We start from the raw sequence: 27,280 nt of genomic DNA, 5'->3' as shown, positions 1-27,280 counted from the left end.
ATGCACTGGACCAACTGCTTCTTTAAAACCGTGCCAGCATGGATTTCACATACAAGTGTGCTTCCTTCCTATTTAGAATGCTGTCATCAAGCTATGCCCTCGACATGTTTCTCGGGGGTTCCCTATAGCCACCCCTCTGATAGTCTGCCCTATCAGTCTGTTCTATGTACTTCCCTTCGTTTGGTCACTTCACGTGGATCAGTGTTGGTATACTCTCCCTTCTCCTTATATTCTCTTTGCTGGTTTGACACCTTGATCTTAGGTGTTTTTTTTTTTTTTTTTTTTTGTGTAAGGCCCCATGTACACGTTACACTTCTGAATGATGAAAACTGACTGCTGGAAAACGTAGGTTAAAAAAAGTCTGTTTTAGCCACATTTGCATAGCGCGTTTATGTGCGTTTGCGTGTAGAAACGTTTTTTTAAAAGATAAGAACAGGAGAACCTCCCAAATGCCCAGAATGCACTGAAAAGTGGTAAATTATTAACTATTTCAGACTGTTTCAGAGAAATACACACAGTAGAAGCAGAGACAGAAGTATGTGTTGAGATAATTAGGTGTGAGTTGCTCATTAACTTTTCTTTTGTTTCCAAGGGTGGGATAGGTGTCTGGTGGAGTGAGGCATTAAGGCCACCTGGCAGGGGGTCTTCATGAGGAATGGGCATTAACATATCTTTTGTTTCCAAGGGTGGGAGAGGTCTAAGGTGTGAATTGGTCATTGCAGTACAATGTGTGACAAGCTTGGTAGGAACATCCTGTGTTAAGATTTTGTCCATCTGAGTACATTGAAAACGCTTGCATTTTTCATGTTGAAAAAAGGCTCTAAACAGCATTGGGAACTGGAAGAGTTAAAAAAAAAAATTCAGACGCAAATACTTATAAATGCAATTTGCCGCGTTTACAAGCATTTTGCGTTTGAAACACTGATAAAATCAACTGCTGAACGCAATTTTTCTGCGTTCAAAGAAAACGACTGTAAACTCGAATGCCTGTAAATGACTGTAAACGAAGATGTGTACATGGACACATAGGAAAACATTAGGGTGAGTTCAGGGGCTGCTGAAAAAAACGCTGAACAGCTCCTTAACTTGAGTTTATCAGCTGTACATGAGCCCTTAATTTCATTATGACTGGGCAGCACAGAGAAAATACTTTAGTTTTTTTAGGACGCTCCACATTCCTATAACTTTGTCAGTGGTCCCATATGCACCATGATGGCTGGGTCCTCTCCAGTCTCACCCAATAATCTGTCCATCCGATCCGTTGTGTGCCAAACCCAAGTCCCTGGTAAACAACATACCGTTCATTGATCACAGTCTTTGTGACAGATTGCCCTGTCTGTCCTAATAACTGAATCCCATACCACCAGTATCTGCCTATCACTGCTTTTATCCTTGCCCCCCTCCTTACCAGAGCAGTCATTCTCCTGGCAGCTAGCGGTGGAGGCCTGCTCTAGCTGTGCCACCCCTGAGCTGATATCCCCAACATCATGCAACTTGCCATATTTATTGGGATGTACCAACCTAGGACTAGCCTCTCTAAGGTTGTTCCCTCTACTCCTCCTTCTAACTGTCACTCAGCTACCTACCTCAGGCTCCTTTACCTCCATTTACCCACCCCCCTTTATACTGGCCCCCACCAGCACCTGCTGGGTAATGTCCAAGCTCCTTTCCAGGTTGTTGATGCTTCACAGTGTTGCCACCTATTTCTCTAGATTCAAGATCTGGACTTCTAAAGAAACAACTATTTCACATTTCGCAGAACAGTATTCACCCTCGAAAGGCTCTTCAAGAAACGTATACATGGAGCAAGATGTGCACCGAGTTGCATCACCAATATTGTTGGACATTTCACTTCCCTTTTTTTTTTTTTTGTGATTTTAAGCCTCCTTATATACTGATTTGAGCTGTACCCCCAGTTACTCCAGATTTCCCAGTGCTTAAAGTTACTTCAAACTACTCCAAGTAACTTTGAACAACTCCAATTTACTCCCAGTACTCCGAGTTATCTCAAATTACTCCCGGTACTGCAAGTTATTCCAGATTACTCCCGGTACTCCAAGCTACTTCGTGATCCAAGCTACTCCCAAAACACCAGTTATTCCAAGTTACTCACAGTTATTCTCACTGCTCTGAGTTACTGAGTTACTCCCAGTACTCCAAATTACTCCCAGTACTCCAAATTACTCCCAGTACTTCAAATTACTCCCAGTTTGCTCCGTTACTCCAAGTCAATCCCAGCACTCCATATCTTTCCAAATCATACCCAGTTATTCCTACTCACAGTGCCTCAGTTCTCACCTACTTCAGCACTCACTGCTCCTCTGCAGTCATTCTGATGACTGTGTCCTGCTCTCTTGCTATTTTGGGATCTGCCTCAGTACAGGGACCTTGGTCTCCTCAGGAAATGCGTTTTGACCACCAATATTCTGGAGCTTCTGGCTGTTCGGATGAACCGGTTGCGGGGTCTTCCAGTAAAAGTTCAGTCCAACAATATCATGGTGGTTGCATGTATCAATTAGTAGGGGAGCACTAGGTTCAGGGTGCCACCAGGTTCAATGACAAGGTGGACATAGTGAGCTTGGCAATTGACTGACTTTCTGGTCCGGGCAGACCTATTGTCTCAGGGACCAGTCTTGCAAGCTGTTTTACAATTGTTTAGTGATGGCCTGGCTATTGAAGCCCAGTTGCTGATGATTGGGGTGTCTCTGGGCTGGTTATCTCTATTCTGTGGAAAGCAGGAAAACGGCATCCAGGAGGCTTTATTGTATGACTTCTGTATGAAATCTTATGTGTCCTGGTGTGAAGCCGGGAAGTGGCATCCTCTGACATTTTTGATTGAATTTTGAGCTTTCTCCATACAGGAGTAGGAGTAAATTTCCCTTTTAAGTACTATTTAAAGGCCAGTCATCGCCTCTATCTGTTTTTCCAGAGGCCAAATGTTTCTCATTCAATCAATGTTTTGTTCCTTCATTCAGGGGTGTCCAGTATGGTTCTTCCTGTTAGATGTCCTTGGGATTTCAATTCGGTTTTGCCTGTTTGCAGAAACCACCTTTTGGATCCAGTTTGTGATGTTCCGTTAGTCTTATGTACTCGGAAGGTGATTTTTACTTCTATCTTTTTTTGGTTGTGATCACTTTCACAAGAGTACATCACAGGTCTCTCACTTCTTTCTGGAAGTTCATTGATTGCTACAAATCTCTTGTTCTTCCTGTATGGGAGGGGTTATATAATGCAGGTCTTTCTGTGGTTTTTTTTTTTTTTCTTTTATTGCCCAGTGTCCAATCACCTATAGGTGGTACATAACCCAGATGGCAATGATTAAAGCTTGCTCTGTGTCCCATGATGAACTCCAAGAAATGGATCTTACAGGTAAGTAGAAAAAAATCCAAATTTTTCATAAAGGACGCTTTAACTGTTCTTCATACAGGTGTGGTGCTTTTGATGCCTTGGACTTTTTTATCCCTAGGGTGGTTAATCAGGACAACGTCCAGCCTTCTCTTTGTTTAGTTCCAAAGCATCCGAAAGAGATTTCTTTCCACTGTTTAGCTGTGTTATGCACAGTTGAGTTTACCCCTTGTCACTGTTCTATCCAGAACTTATGTTCTCTTTTTGTTCTGCCTGTAGGATCAAGCAAGGGGTATTCTGCATCTCCTTCCACTTTTTACATTAGGTTTATCATTAAAGCTTATGCCTTGAAGAATATAAATCTTCACTTTCCTGTTAAAGGCCCATACACACGATGAGAATATTGGACAAATGCTCCTCCATTTTTTTTTTTTTGTTTTTTTTTTACATGCTAGTCACATATCGAAAGTGAAGAGGTTACTAAGGTTACAAAAATTCTTGTATGACAGAATAAAAATTTGAAATTGATGTTATGTATTGGTATTGTATTTTTGGACTGTGTCCTGTACTGAAAGAAAAAATTATTTATTTATTTTATTTAAAATCCTTATCCTTGAGAACAGGACAACCTCCTGAGAATTGTTGGAAGTGGAAAGGGTTATATGGGCTGTCCCAACAGACATGTTTGCCAGTGACCTCACCTGAAGGGGGCAGGATATAACCCATTGTCCTGATTAATAGAAGCCAGTATTATCTACTGTACTCTAAAAAAGGAAAAGTAATGCAGCCATCGCACCTATTTATGTTATTGGGTTTAGATAACACTTTGATTCTAAAAACATATATTTTATCTATTAATTCCTGGAACGTTGTAAATAGGACATCTTTCTGCTCTGCATTGCTGCATGTAACTATTCTAACTTGAATATTTCATGAGGAGGAAAAGAAAAAGAAAGAAACAACAAAAACCCATGGGAAATTTCCCTATATTGTAGTAATTAGAAATGTCTAAAAAGTAAAAAATAAATGAGTGGGAGGGTGTGGAGTGGTGTACTCACAACTGTGAGGTTGCTGAACACCTAAAAGGGACTGGATAACCTGTTTTAGACTCTTGCGAAGAATGCATCTGACTCTGTGCAGTGAAGGTTGCACTCGTTGCTTGTTGGGGTGATTCAGATAATTTTACACTGCCACATTCTGTGGATCCCAGTGTGATGCACAGTGAATGATTTTTATCCCTCGAAGAAATGGGAAATGGAATCAGCAGAGGCACCTGTCAGTAAAGGACGTACTTAGAAGCTGCTTCTTCATGAAAGTGGATGTGTATCCACTTCATGCCACTTCAAGTGGATGTGTATCTATATTTATTAATAAAAAAAATTTCACTGCTCAAAAAAAATTAAAGGAACACTTTTTTTAATCAGAGTGTATAGCATCAAGTCTATTAAACTCCTGGGATATTGATCTGGTCAGTTAAGTAGCAGAGGGGGTTGTTAATCAGTTTCAGCTGCTTTGGTGTTAATGAAATTAACAACAGGTGCACTAGCACCAATGAGATGACCCCGAAAACAGGAATGGTTTTAGAGGTGAAGGCCACTGACATTTTTTTCCCATACTCCTCTTTTCTGACTATTGCATTTGGCTAGGGTCATTGTCACTACTGGTATCATGAGGTGATACCTGGACCCTGCAGAGGTTGTTCATACAGTCCAACTCCTCCAGGATAGCACATCAATATGTGCCATTGCCAGAAGGTTTGCTGTGTCTCCCAGCACAGTCTCAAGAGCATGGAGGAGATTCCAGGAGACAGGTAGGAGAGCTGGACAGGGCCAGAAGGTACTTAACCGTTCAGCAGGACCAGTATCTACTCCTTTGCGCAAGGAGGAACAGGATGAGCACTGCCAAAGCCCTACAAAATAACCTCCAGCAGGCCACTGCTGTGAATGTCTCTGACCAAACAATCAGAAACAGACTTCATGAGGGTAGCCTAAGGGCCTGACGTCTTTAGTGGGCCCTGTGCTGACTGCCCGGCACCATAGAGCTCAATTGGCATTTGTCACCGAACACCAGAATTTGCACAATTGTGCTTTTCACAGATGAGAGCAGGTTCACCCTGGGAACATGTGACAGACGTGAAAGGGTCTGGAGAAGTGCTAGAGAATGTTATGCTGCCTGTAACATCGTTCAGCATGACTGTTTTGGTTGTGGGTCAGTGATGGGGAGGCATATCCATGGAGGGACGCACAGACCTCTGCAGGCTAGACAATGGCACCCTGACTGCAATTGGGTATCGTGATGAAATCCTTGGACCCATTGTCAGACCCTACACTGGTACAGTGGGTCCTGGGTTCTTCCTGGTGCATGACAATGACCGGCCTCATGTGGTGAGAGTATGCAGGCAGTTTCTGAAGGGTGAAAGAATTGATACCATTGAATGGCCCCCACTCTCGCCTGACCTAAATCCAATAGAGCACCTCTGGGATATCATGTTTCGGTACATCCAATGCTACCAGGTTGCACCTCACTGTCCAGAAGCTCCGTGATGCTCTGGTCCAGATCTGGGAGGAAATACCCCAGGACACCACCCGTTGTCTCATTAGGAGCATGCCCCGACGTAAGGCATGCATACAAGCACATGGGGGCCATACAAACTAATGAGTACCATTTTGAGTTGCTGCAATGAAATTTCAGCAAAATGGACTAGCCTGCTGCATCATTTTTTCACTTTGATTTTCATGGTGTCTTTGAATTCAGTCCTCTGTAGGTTGATAATTTTAATTTCCATCAAACGATAGGGCATCCTTGCATTTCTAACACATTATCCAGTCCATATCAGTTTAGCTAACCAACATGACATGTTTCCCCATTGAGATGTGATGTTTTTTTCAAAGTGTTCCTTTAATTTTTTTTGAGCAGTGTATAAGACTTCTGAATGGCAAAGAAGCACTCTGCCTGACTATTTAATTCTGGCTACAGTACAGTATCACTTACTGTATGTAGGCAATACTATTATCAGTCAATTATAGCACACAAAGCAACCAGATCATACTGTGGTGTAAAGTGAAAAACCTGGAATTCTGGCTTTTAAGATTACTTGGTTCTGACAATTTGACATCCTCTGTTTCAAAGTATTTTTATAATATTGAAGTAAAAATATTTAACTTTTCATATATGATTTCTTTTGCTTTCAGTTTTTTGAATATACAACAAACCAAGAGATACGCTTCAATTCTGTAACTGAACTATGTGCAGAAGTCCCTGAACATCAGACACATATTGGGATGACACATTGTCCTAAAGATGGAATTCCTATTCCAGCAAATATCATATGGGAATTTAGAGATGTAAGTGTGCCTAACATTATGTAAAAAGAATATTTACTAGCAAAAGTTGGCCTTTTTTTTAATGGAAGTTGCCATAAGCTCCTACTAAATATCATCTTATTTACAAACTTCACACTTTCCTAAAATGCTGTTGAAGCTTTATTGATGTTCCCCTACCAGCACTATAGCTGCAGCTACTAGGCTGGAGCGTTTACTAAAAGACCATATGGCCACTGCCAGCATGGCAGAAAATAATATATATTTAGGTAAAAAAAAAAATCTGGACAAGTTTAAAAAAAGAAAAAAACTTTGCTTCCTTAGGCAGTCAGTACATGGCAAAACTCCTATAAAAGCATGATCCAGCTGTTTACTAACAGGAAAATTGCCAACAGGTAATCCGATATCTCCCTGGATCAACGTTCTAAGTTATTTCTATAAATTAGTCCATGTTATATTTTGTACATTAGGTGTTTAAATGTTCTTAGGCAATTGGATAAACCAGTTTTGTTGATTTGTTGCTTCTGTGTTTGCTGGATGTTTGAACTTACTGTAAAACACCTCTTCTCTTACGTTCATTGATGGACACATCTCTTCTGATTCTTGACCATAGGGTTATAGTGCAACCTACAGGAGTAGGACACTAGGCAGAAAAAGAACTCAGCACTGCCTCTGGGCAGGCCTAGCTGGTATAAACTCCCCCCTGTGCTATAGGCAAGCCAGTTATTTTGGGGTAGTCGGTCCTGCTGGGTCCCCTCCCCCATGTAGATCTTGGTGGTTGTCTGCTTGGCCCCGCATCCAGCTGGTGAACCCCACATCTCTGAGGGGGAATGTGGGACTCATCTGCTGGATGCGGCCCTCCCTTGGTCCCTCGATGGGCGTGCAGACCCCTGCGGTCTTGTGGAGGCTCATTGGTGCTGGGGTGGCACTGTTTATCTAGACTTTCCCCCATTTTGTCCCCTGGTGAGTAGTCTGGCATGGTGGGGGGCTTGGTCTGGTTGTCCTGGTGTGTGGTTGCCTCCTCTTGCGGTTGTTGTGGGCTGCTTTTGCTGGGCCAGGGTTTCAGCTGGGCCCTTCCAAGGGTGGGCACATGATGCAGTCAGGCTGGCTAAAAATATTTAGGCTGCAGCTTTGGAGCCTACTGGGCGCGTCATCTTGTTTTTGGGCATTCGCCCTTCCTTGCTTTACTGGCCACCTAAGAGCCCAGCGCCTCTTCCTGGGGCTGTGGAAAGGGATGTTCCCTGGGTGGGTTGTGAAGCCACCAGGTTCCCTGTGAACATTCGCCCTCCTCCTGTGGCTGGCCTCTAGCAGCAGATTCCCTCTAGTGAGGCTGCAGCTGGCACCCATTTTAGTGTGGCCTCATCTGGCGGCCCTTGGGAGCACCTGAGGCATCCCTCTTGTTGTTCCACCTTGCCTAGGGGTACATTACCCCTTTGAGGAAGCCCTTCTGGGATGTTTCCCTATTCTTTAGGCTGCGTACGGCAGCCATGATACAAGTGGAGGAGTCTCCCTCCTTTTGAGGATCCTGCAGACTGCTGTCCTATGTTAGCATTGTGCCCTGCGTGTGTCACGGCTTCAGTGTCTCAGATGTTCACAGCATGGGGCAAGGTTTTGCATAGACATTTGTCTATTGGGCTAGTAGTTCAAGTGTCTGTGGAACTGGCGAACAAGTTGGTCCAAGGTCTTGAGCACATGTGATGCATCCGTGGATGCTGTTTTGCTCTTTCCAAGCTTTTGTCTCAGGGTGGTTCTTCAGTGGGTGCTTTACCTCACATGCTGGTCTTCTGACCAGATTTTTCAAAAGGCCTGGGTGGATCTGCCCTTCCAGGGTGAACATCTCTTCGGTGCAACCTCAGATGACATATTCCAGAGAGTATATAAATAACAAATTATAATCTAGCGCTACTCACATAATAAACAAGTGCATATAAATATATGTACCAAGTGTATCAATTAGTGAAAAATGCCAAATCAACTATTGACCAAGTGATTTCATGCAAAAAATCCAAACAATTATATGTGAACACAAAATGTGATGGTGATAATTGAAAACAATTGATGCTGATCAAATACAATCTTCAAAAATAATTATAATGACCTAAATCATATGGAAAACATATATATCTCTTTATACAATTCCATTCAGTGTAAATAATATATAAAATCACGCGTGCATATAGTGAACATACTATAGTGAAACCACAATACAAAAACAACAAAATCAGTGCTCTTAAAGTCCAATATATGCCGATGGTAACCATTTGGAGGGATAGCAGGCTTGGAGGATCCGTGAGAAGGATCCAGTAAAGTGCTTTGACCCGCAAGGGTCGAAGCTATAAGGTGAGAGGCTTATCCAGACGGTGGTCGGATTGTCATATCCACTTGCACACAAATATCAGCATGAGTGTGTGCCATCTAAGTGTTACCATCGGCATATATTGGACTTTAAGAGCACTGATTTTGTTGTTTTTGTATTGTAGTTTCACTATAGTATGTTCACTATATGCACGCGTGATTTTATATATATAGGCCAGAGTGCCTTCCTCCTTAAAGCCAAGAGAGGGATTGAACTGCGTTGGATGTCCGAGCTCTCCTTCCCTGCCCACAAGAGGCCTTTTTTGTTCCCCTGGCTCCTCTGACAAGGGATTTAAGCTCTTCAAGGCTCCCGCAGGTGAGACCAAGCACTCCTGGACACACAAGCCCACCAAACCTGCATGCAAGTCAATTTCAGTCTGCAGGTTTGCCCCCACCCATTTCTGGGATATGGGGTTGTCTTTGCTACTTCTCAGGCCCTTGAACGTCCCTCTTTCCATGTGAAAGGGTCCGTGAATTTTTTTCCCTCCAATCTTCGACTCCACCATTGCACCTTCAGGTCTTATGCAGGAGTGTGCAAGATCAATAGCAATATTGGCAGGACACACTTTTCACTAATCTTCATACAACAGCCCTTCCTGGAGGTAACATGGAATGGCCAGTATATCAAGGACTCTATCAAAGCAGCCCCAGTCCATGTAGCAACCTCTAGCACTTAAGCCAGCCATAGTTGGATTGAATCTCGGCCAGTTCAGCAGGGACCAACCAAGATTTGATTCACCACTGGGCAGGCTGGTTGTACTGAAGTTGATCCGTCAAGCAACTTGGGCACAACCAGTCAGATTTTTTACATGTGATTACTGATGGCAGCTATAGCCGATAGCAGTAATCACTGTGTACTGCCTGCAGGGAAGAAAATCGAATCTTCTGTGGTTTGCCTTAGAGCCTCCACAGCAAGGTCTTTACTCACAATGCCATTGAAGCTGTCTGCCACGCAGCCTATTGTATTGATATATATGCATCCATTACATTTCTTAACTTTGATTTTGTTACATTTAAACAACAATCACTATAACTAAAGGACTTTTTTTATCACTTATTTTTTAATACATATATTTTTTAATTGTATATATTTTCTACCCTTAGGATTCATATTTCTCTGTATTTCACCAGATGAACGGTACACCTTTCACTGACAAAGTGGCCACTACAGAGCCATGAAGAGCAGTGATGGTGTTTAAACTTGTTTTTGTGATCAATAAATACTGACCTTCCTGAAGAATCCACCTTATCCATATTCCGAAAAACCAGACAAGCATCAAGTGCGACCATGCACACTGTGTGTGGAGTCATATTCTCCACGTGTGCAAAAATAGGTTGCTTGACCCTAGGATGGGTATCCAGCTCATGAATGTGAATATACGCTTGCTATACTTTTTTGCAATATTTTTCACATGCATACATCTGAATACTGCTCTTAAAAGGAACTCTTACTCCTCTTTTTGTCCTGGTCCCTGCTTATCTGGAGAATAACTGACCCATCTACTTTCTTGTTTAGCTCGCTCCTTTATAGCAATAATCACCCTTTGTTATGCATTTTTGAGCATCAAGCCTTTTTTCAGGTCTGTTAAGCTTCTACCTTGTCCTGAATTTTCAAAGAATGAGGGTCTGTCCAGAGAATGTCCTTAAGCCCAGATGGCTTTTGCTGCCTATGAGGACCTGACCAAGGGGCAGTTTGAGTGTGACATCTGGGTGAACCTACTTTATGGCCGGGCTCTGATGGACTCAGCTAGGAGAGCAGAACCTATAACTAGGATCCTGCGAGTAGTATGTATACATAGGGATAGTAAAGACTACCAGCTGGTACAAGCGATTATGGATACTACCTGTGCCACAGTTGCCAAGAAGGTCGGGGTGGTACCCAACCTCATACATGACATAGTGGGACAAAGACTCCTCGTTGATCATGGGACTATGTAAGCAGATGACTCTCTGTACAGTGTTACTATTTTGCTCTCTTTGAAGGGCCGGGCGGTATGACTCTAGAAAGTATTGATGAGTTTGTACCTGTGGCAGATGGTCTACAGGCAAAGGAGACCCCTGGGGGGGTATCTTCTATTATGCAGGTTGTGGTTGGGAAGAACATAGCGGATACCTCACCATTACATGTTATATCCAAGGTGATATCCAAGGGGGAAGGTTCCTCCAAACCCACGCATCCTGACCTGGAAGCGTCAAGGATGCATTTTGTGCCATCCAAATGCAGGACCTGATATTAAAAAATGTCAGAGAACAAGTTACCGTGGTTAATGGGGTATCACAAGATCTTGAGGCCAAAAAAAGTTTTTTCCGCTTTGCTGTCAATGGTGAATTGGCGAGTCAACGAAGTGCAGGGTAAACTGGTCAACCGGCCTGGTCCCCCAAACCTTTATACACATGGTACTCGACCTGACTCACAATGACGCACTGGGAGGTCACCTGGGGACGAAGAAAACAGAGGCATGGCTAATAGACTGGTAATATTGGCCCGGATTACATAGTTACTCTGGTTGAAAAAGCACACAAGTCCATCCAGTTCAACCAACAAAACCACAGTACCTGTAGAGGTAAAACAATATTGAAGTTTATGTCTCACATTTCAGCTAACTGCCACAGCATCACATTTTAGGAACCCGCTTAGTGCCTTTTCCCATTTTCAAGGTACCGTTTGAGTAAATTGCAATGGATCTGGTGGGCTTATTAATGAAATCAGCTTGGGGACACAAATACACCCTAGTGGTTTAATTGGTTATGCCACAAGGTATTTAAAGGCAGTCCCTTTTGAAATAAACTTCCTCCAAAGCGATTAATAGGGAGCTGTTCAACATATTCTCAAGGATGAAAGGGAGTCAGAAGGAAGAAGGAGGTGTCTGAGGTAGTGTGAAGTGGTTCACAACTGTGAACAAGGGTGAACTCTATGGAGATTGAGGCGCTGGTTTTGCTGAGCTCCGGTGGCGTGTCTTGTACTCTGAAACAAGTGGAAACTTTTTCTTTACTTTTGCTGAGGAAAGTCATTGTGTTTGCCAGTTTTGAGAGACCAATAAAGACTATTTGCTTTTACAAGTGGCTTGCTGGTGATCTCGGGCTCTCCATATAAAAGTGTATATGTGTGTGAGTGTATTTTTCACATGCTAAGATAGTGAAGTCAGGATGCCTGTACCTTCTTAATTTATAGAAACAAAACTTGGTCATGACCACACTAGTGGAGATGTGGATCATCATTCTTGTTCAGTGATTTCCATCTCTGCTGCAGTGTTTTCACTATTCATTTGTTTTATTCCTGGACCATAATGGGGGAGACCCCACTTCAAACATTGCATTGGGGACCATACTTTGTAGCTGCACCACTGGCTTCACTGCAAGGTAAAAAATAAAGATTTTTTTTTAAAGTCTGTTATGTTACAGGGAGATTTCCCTGTACTGCTTGTCTGGAAAGACACAGCAGCAAAGTAAATAGGTTCCTAAATTAGGTGAAATACCTCTCTCACATATGTCAGTGGAACAAATATGTCTATTGGAAGATTTCCCCTCTACTACTGTTTCATTGGCATATTAAATTGCGGATTCCTTTTTACTTTCTCTCCTGGTGACATTGGTAGTCAGTGCAAAATATCCCAGAGACAACAATAAAAGCCTGACAGAGGTGTCAACCCTCCACCACTATGTCCAAAACTAGAAATAAAGTTTGGACTGGAGCAAAGTATGAGCATTTGCAAATAAAAAAATAAATGTAACTTTTGTTTTCATTTATGTACAGGATGGAACAATCTATCATCCACATTCAAAGATGTGTATTAGTTCATTCCGTACATCAGAAGGTCGGGCAGATGTACAGATGAAGACCTGTAACATTTCGGATAAAAACCAAATCTGGACGTTTGAAAGGTAGAAACTATGTAAAACCTGCATATTTGGACAGAAACCTGCATAGAAATTCCTTCAGTGTAATCCAGGCCTTCATGACTGAATACCACATACATATAAACTCATCTGAATTGAAAATGCCTTAAAGCATATGTACAGTACAACTTGTGTAATGACTTTCTGCCTATTCGGAAGTGCCTTCATATACGATATGTGCTACTCTCTGCTCTCTATCAGGCTCGGTTTTTTTGAATGGTACATAAATGTTTTATTTGCAGCTCACTTTTATAATTTTTTTTTCTTTTCAGTTTTGAAATGATTCAAAGTCTTAAAGTGAACCTGTACTTTGACCTTTCAAAGCAAAGTAAGACGTTTGCTGCACAGCAGGCAAGTAGGCAGCCTGTCCTTACGTTTCACATAGTCGCGTGCTCCCCTGATCCTGTTGCCTTGATTCAGCTCTTTCAAAAGTCCAAAATTAATGGAGGTGAACACTCCTTCCCACCCTCACTCATCCTCTAGCCGTCACCCATTCTCCAGCACCTAGTCCTGGCAATTGGCTCCTCCCGCACTAACTGCTGAATTGTAAGGAGGAAAAGGGGGATGGGTCAAGTGGGCCACACATACCTGCGAGTACTGATTATTTCACAATGTTCATTAGGCTAAGCAGGGCAATGAGAAGGTTTGTGCAGGGAGTCTATGTTGTTTAGTATGGGCAACCTGCAGATTTGCTTAAAGTGTATGGAGGTTTATATCATACTTTAGTACATTCAGTAAATCAGTGCTGTGAGTAATGAAAATGCTATAACTCATGGCAACAATTCAATTTATTAAAATTAGATAAGTAAATGAAATTAATGTTGGTACTTCTGATTTCTACTGTTTTCAAATTGTTCCTTTCTAATAGGAAAAAAGCATATAATGTGTTTGAAATGCTGTCTACATTAGTGCCACAAGTCTGTCATACTCCATATGCCTTTGCAAAGTGAAAATCATAATTCTACTGTGTTCTTTCAAATGAGGAAAATTTTCTGTGTATTGTAGCTTTCAATGAACAGTACTCCATAAGTATATACTGACATGCCATACACAAGTCTTTTTTGCAAAATTAATACAAATCTATGCTTTTATATTTGACAACAAAATGCTTATAAAAAACAAGGCCTGGTTTATTTTAGTATTATTGAACACTTAACATTTATCATAAAGGCCACCAACTACATTTGAAAGCACATTGGCTTACATAGCCAAACTAATGAAGTGATTGTGTATTAAAACATACAATTAGTTCATTGAGTTTTCATCTAAATGTAAAACAAGTTAAATCCTGAAGGCCAATATTGCAGCCCAAATTATAACATGAATGCAGTCTGGCTGCCTTAAACTGGCCATAGATGATGCAATTTTCTTTCCAATCATTTGATTCCCCCATCAACACAGTATTAATGGGGGAATCCCTCCCGCGGAGCTATTGTGTTCTCCCAGTGGGGATGAGTGGGGTAGCCTTCCCTGCAGGGAGAACACAGTGAATATTGCCAGCGGCTATAGCCGCTACCAATAATTGCATGAAAAATCCAACAGGTTGGTTGTACACAAGTCATACAAACACATTGTGTTTTCTACTGCTTCAAGTCCTACCTTATAACTTCTTTATGAGGTCATTATGTGGAACTGTATCAGATGGTTTGCTGAAATGAAAGCATATGATTCAGCATGAGCAGCATGTTTGTTAGAGCACTGTACAGGGGGGGTGTCAGACTGCATGTGATCTGGACTGCTGCTGTGATAGCAGAGGTCCAGATCTCCGACATGTTGCCAGCACAGGATACTTTATTGAAGTCTGCTACACCACATGACCCACATCTTTCTTGTTGCCTCCCTAGCGGTCTGATTATGTCAGTATTTCTGTGCTCAAAGCGGTACATTTTTTTGCATGGGAATATGTATTTTTTTTATTGTAGGCCTGTCATTTTTAGGAATAACTCACTGAAATCTGTCCGAACAAGAGTCTAGTAAACATCCCGGGTATGTTAAAATTTGAAACACGAAATCATAAATTATAATTTAATAAATAATCATAAAAAATAATATATAATAAATTTAATTCAATAATATAATCAAACCAAAAACACTGAAATTTGAACTAGAGAGCCAAGTTGGCACATCACTGAGCTTAGTCACAAAATCGTTTTCAGTGGCTGATGACGAATTTCCCCACAAATCATCACTCAATTGTGCAAGTAGTTCTAATTTACGATCGCTGTTTTCTAGCTGGTCTAAAATTGCTTTTGACCTAAAGGGACGCTTTTTGGATGCCATGGACTTTTCTCAGTTTCCAGGCAGAAAGAATGGTAAAAATGCAGGCAGGGCACAGGACAAAGCACTCGGGACAAAATGTATGTGCAATGGTTTGATACAGTAATGTTTTACTATGTGATTTTAGTGTACTTAGTGAATGTCACTTTTTCACATTTTTAAATGTCCCGCTGTTCCGTCCCCGTACGTCCCGACGTGGCAGGGAACGGAACCCAGAAGACAGATGCCGACATTGCCGGGGACACTGCAGGGGGGACATCGCGGGAGCGAAGGACAAGGCAAGTGAAGAAGAGATCCCGGAGCAGCGGTGCAAGGTATTCCCGAGTGTAGCTCGAGGTTACCGCTTGTGGTGCTGAAACTTTACCCCGAGCTACACTTAGGAATACCTCCAGGGAGGTTAAAACAGCCCGACTGCATCCAACTAATAAAAAGGTTGGGCTCAGTATGACATATATCCCCATTGCATCTTATATATTACTGTAAAGCAGTCAGGCTGAATATACAATAATAAATGTTCTCCTTCACAATTGTTTTATATTTGGCATGTGCAAGGGTTAAAATAAATATGTTGGAGAATTTCATACACAGTGCAGCTTTCCAGATCTCCAGCAGTCTGACAAACCCTTCTGTACACTGCTTACAACAGCGATCATGCTTCCTTCGCACTATACAAGGGATTATGTGAAACTAGTAATAAATACAGAAGTCTTATTTGTGCTTTACATCCACTTGAACATAATATAAAAAAAAATATTTGTTAAAGTGTAAGGGCATGTTCAAGAAAAGTGCTCTATTTAAATGTCCCTAACCATTCTCAATTAAACTATAGTAAAGCTCCACCCCAGCTGCTTACTTACAGTCATGTCAAAAAGTAAGTACACACGTTAATTGCTGGCTTTCAACATATTTCAGCAGTCATATTCATTAAAATCGTGCTTACAGATAAAGGGGATTCACCTGCATAAAAGCATACGGAAATGTTCTTTTTACTAATTTATTCAACAAAAATGCCTTTTTGTAGGCATTTTGAATGACTGCCCACCAGGCCTGTTATTGACTTGGTGACATTTTTTGACCACTCCTCCATGCCAAATTCCTTCAGTCAAGCAGTACAAGATGTTTGTGAGTCTCATTGCATGACCTGCCTGTTTATGTTCCCCCCACAACATTTAAGTTGGATTTAAATAAGGGCTGACTTCCACCCAATTTTAGGGTGGAACATGTAACATGTTCCCATAGCAGCAGCTGCCGGCCCCCCTCCCTCTGACAGATAGTACGGGGAGACTTCTCCCCGTACTATCTGTCAAATTTAAAACTGCATAGACGTGCAGGGTTCTTGCAATTCTGTTCTATTCTATTCTGTTTTATGCTGTTCTATTCTTTTTTATAGGCTTTTTTGAGTTTGGGCAAGGACGCAGGGGCCCCATGATCCCCTATTGCCCGGGGGCCCCATGAGTTGTCAGTCCACCCCTGGCTGTGACTATGGGGTCAGACCCTGAAAGAGAAAGTAACTCCAAACTGTAGCATTTCCACCGCCATGCTTCACAGTTAGTATGAGATGGCACTCCTGAAATGTGGTCTTTAGTTTGCTCTGAACATGTCTACTGTTACCGTGCCCAAACATCTTTAACTTTGATTCATTAGTCCACAGCATATTTTTTGCAGAACAACCTATATATGTTCAATGGCAAACTGTAATCCAGGTCAAGAATTATTTTTGGACAGTAAAGGCTTTTTCCTGGCAGACCACCCACGAAAGGTAAAATGGTGCGATCTCTTTCTGGTTGTAGGTTCATGCACAGTGACACTAGTCATTGCAAGATTCACGCTCAGATCCCAAAATGAAATGTTGGGGTTCTTGGATAATTATTCTAGCATTAGCTCTTGGGCTAATTTTGCTGGAACAGCCAGTTGTAGACAAATTAGCAGTTATTTGAATTCTTTGCCACTTAAAGATTATTTTGAATTCTCTGTATATTATTTGCCAGATTCAGAGGCGTTCATTTTTGAGGGTCCTAGAGAATGCTTTTGGTCTTGGTCTTGCTTGAAAACACCAAACCCTAGATATCTGAGGTTTAAATAAGAGTCTTCATGCATACCCCCCAGAAAGTTCTAATGGCACCCAATCTGGAACAATTGATTCTATTTTAAAGTATAATCAAAGACAAAACGTTTTAGGTATTGGTCTACCTGTCAGGTTTTACCTGATGTTTGAGATTCACCATCTGTTTTTCCTGTTTACTGTTGTCACTGAGAGGGAAGGTAAAAGAAAATCCCAAATGTTAGGTTCTCATCAAAACAGTAATATAGGGGAAATCTTTTAATGGGGACACTAGTTCTGGTGACAACCATTTTGAAGGGATTTCCTCTCACTTCCTGTTTTAGCTATAGGACAAGAAGTGAAGGGAAATTTCCACAATGGGAGACAGATGGCAAAAAAAGAAACCAACTGGCGTTATAACCCTCCCTTACTCTATTTAAAATAAAGAAAAACGTTTTGCCTTTGGTTCTGCATTAAGGATTTGGAGCGGCGGTGGTAATTGTAGTGGTGTACGTGACATATATACATTTTAATTATTTTATATTGAGAATTAATTCACCATGTCTATTTTATGTGTCATTTGTTCAAGATAATCATATAATGATTATCTGTGGATACTTTCTTAATAAAGATCTAATGTTTGCCCATTTAAATATGTTGAAAAGGTCAACAATTTCCATGGCGTGTACTTAGTTCTGTTGACATACTGTGAGCCAAAATCCTGTTTGGCACTTGGCTGTATCTGCACAGTGAACCCTCAAAAATGATGCATGTGGCCATCACTCTTGTTTGTTTAAGCTCAATATATCACACATTGGAAAGGCTTTGTAAAATAACAAACTTTATGGTTCAGCTATAAAAAAAATAATTATGTACTCTACAAAAGACTTGTTCAGAGCGTCTGCATTTATTTTCTTTTGCCATTCAGTGTTGGAAAGGGTACTTTATAGAATTTACAGACCCTTAAGAGTAATGCTTTCATAGATATTCGAGAAATTAAAGCACAGACAGGAAAGAATATTCTAAAAAAAAACAAACTGGCAGCTGCTTGGATCAGTGATTTTGTTTTTTTTTTTTAATTTGGTACAGCCACAAGCTGGGGATGGTCAAGTGCCTTAAGTCATTCTGGGCGTCTGGTGTTTTCTGTATCTTTGAGGGTGGGGCTACCTCCATGTAGGCCAGTTTTCAGTGTATTCAATACTATATAACATGTCCCAAGATGGAAGCACAGATAGAGGAATGTTAAATCTATGGATAGAAGAGGATTCATTCTTAGGGAAATGCTTTAAAGAATAAGTTTACCTTTAGGAGCATCTTACATGTTACACCCATATTTAGTGTGCAACATGTAACATGCCCCTATTCAGCCACTTCCTGCGGCCAGAGCACCCCCCCCCCCCTGTGACAGCTGGTGGGGGTTCCTCTCCCTGTACCTGCTGTCACATTTTGAAAATGGCATAGCTGTACAGGGCTTCTGTCTGCACAGCTACATCATTTATTCACACCAAAAACAAAATACTCAAAGCAGCGCTGGAGATGTAATAAATCAAACCCAATTTCTAATAAAGTGCAAACACAATACAGGTGTACCTCGGTTTACAAATGCCTCGGTTAACATAATTTTTGGTTTACGAATGAAAATCCATTGAAAATAATGCCTCGGTTTACGAATTTTTCACAATTGGAAACATCCCAGAGAACGCATTAAATTCGTAAACCGAGGTACACCTGTAAATACCTATCCAGATTTAGTGCAAATATTGAAATAGGTGCACACAATATATGTCTAAAAATGTCTGAAAAAATTAACACAAACCATAAAATCCACAAAATCCACAAGAGAAAATATATAAATGTGTGCATTTCAAATCATCACAGTAGCTAGTAATTGCTATTCTGATATGCACTGATGTTCTACTTCGTTTGTGAGTGGTTTTTAATCTGCCGTTCATACATTGAGCTGCTCCTTTTTCTTTCATGTTTCATTCACCTTCACGTTTTCTTTCATGTTTCATTCACATTTTGAGGAAAGTCTAGCTGAAACCTCTGATTTGGGGTGGTTACCCAAGGGGAGAGAACACTTCTAACCCTTCATGGGAAACAAGCTCTATAGACAGCAAACTACTTGGTCATTTTAATTTTTTTTTTAACCACTTCCAGTCCGGACACTTTTACTTCCTGACCAGGGCAATTTTCAGCTTTTAGCGCTATCACACTTTGAATGACAATTGCACGGTCATGCAACACTGTACCCATATGAATTTTTACCATTTTTTTGAGACAGATAAAACTTTATTTTGGTGGTATTTATTCACCGCTGGGATTTTTATTTTTTTTGCTATGTAAATGAAAATGTCCAAAAATTTTGAAAATGTATTCTGTTATCTTTTTAGTAAAAAAAAAAAAAAAAAATAAGCCAAATTAGTTTATAACCAAAAATTATAATTTTTAAACATTTTTTTTTTACATTTTTATTTTTATATTTATTTTATTTTATTTTTACATACTGTCACCTTAGCAGTACAGTGTCACCATGGTGACAATGTACCATGGTGACACTGTACTACTTTTGGGGGGTGATGAAGATTTTTTTTTTTTTTTTTACACACTGATTGCTTTTACACCCATATAGGATGTAAAAGCAATCATTTCTCTTTCTCTCTGTCTGCATTTTTGCAGCCATTGAGAACTACTGAGTGGGCTGTGATTGGTCACAGCTTGTCACATGGTACAAGGATGTTGTGAATAGCCTTGTACCATGGGACCTCTGTGATCATTCACAGATTTCACACGTAGTAACCAATGATGTCAGAAGTGACATCTTGCTTACTACTTTGCATGTGATCACTGATTGGCCAATCAGTGATCACATGATCAGGACCTCGTACAGAGGTCCCGTCCAACGATCGGTGTTTCACTGTGTCCGGAGGACACAGTGGGCACTGGACCGCGATGCTCTGCGCTCCCGGGGAGCGTGCACAAGCAGGGTACGGGAAGGCCGTTTATAAACAGCCACCCGACCCTGCACTGCCACCGTCCAGCCATTTATATACAACAGCCGGTCAGGAAGTGGTTAAGTGGGCAAAGTGTAGCACGTGGTAGAGACTTCTGCACTTTCACAGAGTGATTGAGTATGAGAAGAGCACTGGATTGTTAATTTAGGAATTTATTTTGTCACTTATTAACATTATTGTAATTATTACTATGCTGCCTTGTTTTAGTTCTGTGTTTCAAATAGACTTTTTGAGATTGTATCATTGTCCCACAGATTTTGATTTGTTGCGCATTATTTCACAATTACTAGTTACTGTGAGCGTTTGGAATACATGCATGTATATTTGTCTCTGGTGATTTTAGTTTGGATATTTGATGGTGTATGTTAATTTTGCTTTCACATTTTTAGACACATATCTTGTGCACTTATTTCATTATTTGCACTAAATATGTTAATGATAGGTATTTATTGTGTTCACACTTTATTAGAAATTGGGTTTGATTTAGCACATTGATAGCACTGCTCTGGTTATTTGTTTTTGGTATTTTTTTGGTGTAGTGGAGCACCCTTTGAGTGCTTGCTGTTTTTTTTTTTTTATTTGTACACATAATTGTGCAGATTGTACTCTGGTTTTCTATTCCTTCACACCAATCTGTGAATGATTAATCATCTGCCACCAAAGCAGAGGGCTTATAGTTCCCAATTGTCTGCGGTGGCACTGATGAGCACCCTCATAGTTCAATTGCACTGCCTACAGCTTTGTAACTAAAAGCCCTACAAAGGAGCTGGCAACAGAGCTATCAGCAGTGTGTACAGGAGCCAAGCGCTGTACCCACCATCCACTGATAGTGGGTGTAATGTTCTGCAGGCTGCTGTGTATGTGTGTGTGTGTGTATGTATATGTATATACATGGGTATGTATATATATATATATATATATATATATATGTATATATATATGTGTGTATATATATACACATATACACACATTGTTTTTCCAGCAAAGATGAACTTAGCCTGTAATTTCCAGGATGAAACACTAAACGGATATGCTGGGTCGCAGTAGAGGCCTCAGGCTGAAAATTACCAGCAATGGTGCCTGCATCACTAGAACATTTACTTTGAAACCTGACAATGTTATACAAAAAAAGATTGGGATAGATTTGGGCTTGTTCTTGCTATAACAAACAAAAGTTTGAAAGTAATTTTACCACCATGTGAGATATCATTAAAGACTTATCTGTATAAATTATATATTTATTTTTTAGAATGGCTGTTTTTTTTATGTAATTGGTTTTGAATATTGTTACTGTGTTTTCTCAACACAAAATTACAATCTTTGTGACAAGTTCTGGTTCTGTTTACCATATATCACCTCAGAATGAGCATTTTCAAAAACTGTCTACACATCAGAAGAAAAACCTGGTGGAAACAAAGACCCTTATATCCATCAAAAAAGAACTGCATGCATGTACAAAATTAGTTGTGCAGTGCCATTTATTAATACGTAATAATGCAGCCTTTGCATCAAAGTGCAGCGCTTTCTATGCAACTTTGTAAAAATATGGGCATAAAAAGAATGTACAGGTTTATGGGAAATCTGATGCACTAAACTAGTTTTAAAAATATTTTTTATTATTTTCTAGACAGGTTACAGACAGATGAGGGGCCTGTGCACAGTGCCATAAGATTCAGCTATAAAATAAAACTGCATGTAAAACTACTATTGGATAATAATGTGCTGTTAAGAATGAAATTGATTGAAAAATGATTTGTTTTTAAACTACTGATCATAATTTTAATAATTGTATTGATAATGTTCTTTACATGCAAAAGTAATTTAATTTTGTAATAAAAAAAAGTGTTGGAAAAATAAACAGATTTCCAAAAACAGGTGATTGTGTGGTTTTGTATTTGTAAAATGTACATGATAGCCATTTTATAAAGTACTTATCTGAGAGTCTTTAGGATATGTTTGCATGTGCACAGGTAATCATCCAGTTTCCATATTGCTCCAGTGGCATTCTGCCCCTGATTTAAATGCTTTCTTGGTGGGGGCAGAACTCTAGGGTATGCCATCTAGATCACTGGCAGGCTATATTCCTTGAAAACACAGCAGTGTCAGCTCAACCATTTAGCTTAATATGCTCTCTCTTTCCTATCCGGTAGAAGGTGCTGTTTGTGTTTTTGAACATATATAAAAATATACATGTATTTTGAATTTACAGATAATGTTGCCCTGGGCACATTTGAATGATGATGCCTATTTGTTGACTTTTTGTCATCAGCCGTGTTAAATAATGTCACAAAAAAATCTAAATAGAATGTAGAAACATTGTTTGAACTGCTTAGTTTAGTCTGCTACCCTTCTCTGTTGATGATTGCTAAATGCCATTGAGGATCTTTAACTCTTCCTATTAGCTCCTGTACTTGGTTCCTTCTAGAGTGCTGCTGATTGGTTCATCTACATTTTACCATGCAAGGAACAAATAATCCTAAACTATAAATGTTTTGTGTAACGGATCCGACCCAGTCTGCGCTTGGGTACTTCCATTATAATACCGCTTCCCCGTTGGAAAAACCGACCACAGACACCACAGCGGACCAAACAAGACTAGATGACACCAGTCTGTCTGAACATGGAATTTATTTGAAACTCGAGCTGGCTTTTTATACACTCAGGGGGAAAACCCCCCTTTCTGAATAATGATACAGGGCGGGGCAATCTAGTCAATCTAGCAACAAGAGACACACAGGTATTCAAATTTCACAACAGCAGACCGTCCCATCAGGAGGGAAGGTTGCTGGAGACAGCCCCCCCCCCCACTAAGCTAATACACATAAACACATACATCCCATAATCGTTTTCTCCCAAGCAAGACACAATAGAACAATGGCATGCAACCACATGGCATTAAACAATCAACAACCCCCCACCCCAATATTAGGACAGATCACCCTGTACCCCTAACAGGCACAGGGTGACTTACACATAATAGGGATATGGGGAGCTGAGACAGGGGTCTCCCCACCTCTCTAAAGTGAGTTAGTTGGGTGGGGGTTCCATGGGCCCCCCACCCAAAGTGACTCACATTTTGCTTGTCCTGCTTCTCTTACCCTGATGCCACAGGTATGAGCTAATAAGTGCCTAATGGTTAAAATTATCCTGCAGCCACTGGTTTATCATACTATTGAGGGACTCAGTGGTTTAAAACTAAAGTGATAATAAACCCTTACGTAAGTCCACTAAAGTTACTAGCCTCAGGTGGCAAGGGGCAGGGATCTGATGTCACACACTGCACAGCACAGAGTGTAAGCTGAGACCTGAGTGGAGGGAAAGCACACATTCCCCCCCCCCCCCCTTACACAGTCTTACTGGGAAAAATGCACATCTTAGGCTATAAATCACCTGCTGTGCGCTGGGGGAGGAGTGGACCATCTCCAAAGATTGCCTGGTGTCTAGAAAAACTGTCAGAAGTGACTTTAGTGATGGCACTAAGATCATCACATATGCCCCAGGCTATACAGGTAGCTGCTTGTTTGATGTTTATGCTTTTTAGTAAAACATATGAAATAAGTATAGCTCTGCGCCTTGGATAAACTTGTGCCTTAAAATCTAAAACAGAATAATGTGACTGCTTGCCATTAAAAATTGTGCTATATAAAACAGTGTATCGGCAAAGACCATATATAAACTGTGCATGTCAAACATAACTTGTATTCCATAAACTATAACAAATAAAGTAAAAAAGAGAGTCCAGTTTAAAGTCCCAATATGTGCAAGGTGTCCATGCTTTTATACACATATCTTTGTGCTCCACTTGACAGTGCTGTTTGTGCCCCACATGGACTATTCTTCTTATTATTATACAGTATTTATAAAGCGCCAACAGTTCCCTCAGCGCTGTACATTACAATGGGAGACAGAACATGCGACAGTACAATAACAATACAATGCGATACACGAGGGGTTCAAGGGCCCTGCTCCTTGGAGCTTACAATCTAGGAGGGAGGGGATAGTGGTACAGGAGGAAATAGCTGTGGGGGATGAAGTGGTAGGAAGAGTGGAGGAGGTTGAGAATTAGCAGGGGGTGAGGTAGGCTTCCCTGAAGAGATGGGTTTTCAGGGTGCGCCTAAAGGAGAAGAGAGTAGGTAATAGTCTGATGGATTGGGGTAGGGAGTTCCAGAGTATTGGTGTTGAATTAAGTCAATATATATATATATATATATATATAAAAGCGCTTTAGAGCGAGGTTTATTGCATTAGAATTGGCTATTATAAGGCGTATATAGAAATATGCACTTTTATTTTAAAACATGCAGTTGTGTTCAAAATAATATCAGTGTGTTGAAAAAAGTGAATAAAGCTCAAAATCCTTCTAATAGCTTTTATTTCCATACACACAAATGCATTTGGAACACTTCATATTCTATTCCAAATCAAAACATGAAGAAAAATATATCAAATTTGTGTTGTTCCTCTAAAAAAAAATTGAAGAAAAGTGAATATTAGACTGTTAAAAAAATAGCAGTGTTTGTATTCTTCTTTACAAACTTAAACATTCACTATATAAACTGAAAAATGTTTGAAGATTTGCTTTCCTTTGAATCACTTAATTAATATTTAGCTGTATAACCACTGCTTCTGAGAACTGCTGTACATCTGTGTTGCATGGAGTCAACCAACGTCTGGCACCTGTGATCAGGTATTCCAGCCCAGGATGATTGGACTACATTCCACAGTTCTTCTCTATTTCTTGGTTTTGCCTCAGAAACTGCATTTTTGACATCACCCCACAAGTTTTCTATTGGATTAAGATCCGGGGATTGGGCTGGCCACTCCATAACGTCAATCTTGTTGGTCTGGAACCAAGATGTTGCATGTTTACTGGTGTGTTTGGGGTCGTTGTCTTGTTGGAACACCCATTTCAAGGACATTTCCTCTTCAGCATAAGGCAGCATGACCTCTTCAAATATTCTGATGTATTCAAACTGATCCATCATCCCTGGTATGCAATAAAGAGGCCCAACACCGTAGTAGGAGAAACATCCCCATGTCATGATGCTTGCACCACCATGCTTCACTGTCTTCACAGTGTACTGTGGCTTGAATTCAGTATTTGGGGGTCGTCTGAAAAACTGTCTCCGGCCACTAGACCCAAAAAGAACAATCTTACTTTCATCAGTCCACAAAATGTTGCGCCATTTCTCTTTAGGCCAGTCAATGTGCTCTTTGGCAAATTGTAACCTCTTCAGCACATGTCTTTTTTTCAACAGTGGGACTTTGCGGGGGCTTCTTGCAGATAGCTTGGCTTCACATAGGCGTCTTCTAATTGTAACAGTACTCACAGGGAACTTTAGACCTTCTTTGATCTTCCTGGAGCTGATTGTTGGCTGAGTCCTTGCCATTTTGGCTATTCTTCTATCCATTCGAATGGTAGTTTTTTCTTTCTTCCACGTCTTTCAGGTTTTGGTTGCCATTTTAAAGCATTTGCGATCATTTTAGCTGAGCAGCCTATCATTTTCTGCACTTTTTTATATGTTTTCCCCTCTCCAATCAACTTTTTAATCAAGGTATGCTGTTCTTCTGAACAATGCCTGGAACGACCCATTGTCCTCAGAATTTCAGAGAGAAATGCACTGTAACCAGCATGTACAACATTTGCTGCCTTCCTTCCTTAAGTAAGGGCAATAATTGCTTCATGTTTTTCAAAGAATGAATGACCTCACTAATAGAACTCCACACTGCTATTATTTTGAACATGCCCCTTTCAATTAGTGATTCAATTACACAGAATCAGCAGCATGCATGTCATGACGGTTGGGTCTGTTGGATTTCTATTACTCTACTACACCTGCTAGTAAATTATTTGCCATATAGAAATATAATTTCTACCAAAAACAGTGATTGATCAGGTTAGTGATGTCTGACTGCTATTATTTTGAACACAACTGTATATATTCAGTTGTTTTTGTGTATTCAGCTACATTGGGCACATGTGGGTCTATTGCACCATTGGGCGTTTAAAGTATTAATACACCATTGATACTGATAAAATGTGCAGACTGGTCCACTATACATCATAAGTGTTGTAAACTGATAAGCAGTGAAGGGTGTAACATTTATTAAGGAAACCTTATAAAAATGAGAACTGTAATCAATGTGGCCAGAGCATCTGATGGGCAGGGCATGGGTGCTCTCACACAGCTGTATTTTCACTAATATATGATTTGAAGCTCTCGTCTGCAAGGTTATTTATTTCAGGTTTAATGCCGTGAAATTCCTAATCAAAAGCAATCAAATCTCCTCTCTGGCTGCATTGCTGCAGCCATTGAGAAACACTGTGAGTGCTGTGATTGGTCATAGCTTGTCACATGGTACATGGTACAAGTCATTCACAGATTTCACAAGTAGTAAGTAATGATGTCAGGAAGTGACGTCTTGTTCACTACTATTCATGTGATCAGTGATCACATGAATCGGGACCTCACACAGAGGTCCCATACAGCGGTGCCACGCGCGCCCAGGGAGCGTGCACAGGCAATGGATGCATGGGGGACATTTAGAAACGTCCACCCGCATCGGCAGTGCTCCCGTCCGGCCCATGTAGATTTAATTGTGGTTAAAAAAAACGTATAATACAGGCAACTCATAAAGGCATAGTAGAGGAGCGCTTGTCGTGTCATGTAATCGGCATCCGCTGCGTGGTGAGATGTGGATCACTGTCACCAGCATTGCCACCTGACACCGGACCCATTACCTGGCACAGTGACCCACATCTCACCACACAGCGGATGCCTATTACATGACATGACAAGTGCTCCCATACACTCGGTGTTGCCACACAAATCCTATTACCAATGCATAATTTCTAATGCTTTTATACAGCCTATACTAAAATTTTAAATTAGTGTGTTCATGTTAAACTCCACCATTGCTTTTCATACTATTCCCATGTTAGATGGCAGTGTGAATAATACTAACCTCTACTGGCAGAAATAAATACCTACTTTCTAACTTTCAGTGGCTGTATAAATACTGGTAAATAT

General features: G+C 40.6%; 1 protein-coding gene across 1 annotated transcript in view; it reads left to right on the top strand.

The window, feature by feature from the left end:
• The window catches only part of GALNT4 (polypeptide N-acetylgalactosaminyltransferase 4), a 189,517-nt gene extending 167,394 nt beyond the window's left edge, over positions 1-22,123 (top strand). Inside the window, exons 10-11 of the mRNA XM_089681040.1 lie at positions 6,537-6,689; positions 12,775-22,123. Of these exons, the coding sequence (XP_089537166.1) occupies positions 6,537-6,689; positions 12,775-12,906 (285 nt within the window). The 3' untranslated portion in view covers positions 12,907-22,123. The remainder of the gene's footprint in view (positions 1-6,536; positions 6,690-12,774) is intronic.
• The last annotated feature ends 5,157 nt before the right edge of the window (positions 22,124-27,280 follow it).

This window comes from Staurois parvus, unplaced genomic scaffold, assembly GCF_062004578.1.
Source record: "Staurois parvus isolate SC_StPar_1 unplaced genomic scaffold, SC_StPar_1.0 ptg000257l, whole genome shotgun sequence".
Classification (NCBI taxonomy): Eukaryota; Metazoa; Chordata; class Amphibia; order Anura; family Ranidae; genus Staurois; species Staurois parvus.
This window is presented reverse-complemented; position numbering and strand designations above follow the sequence as displayed.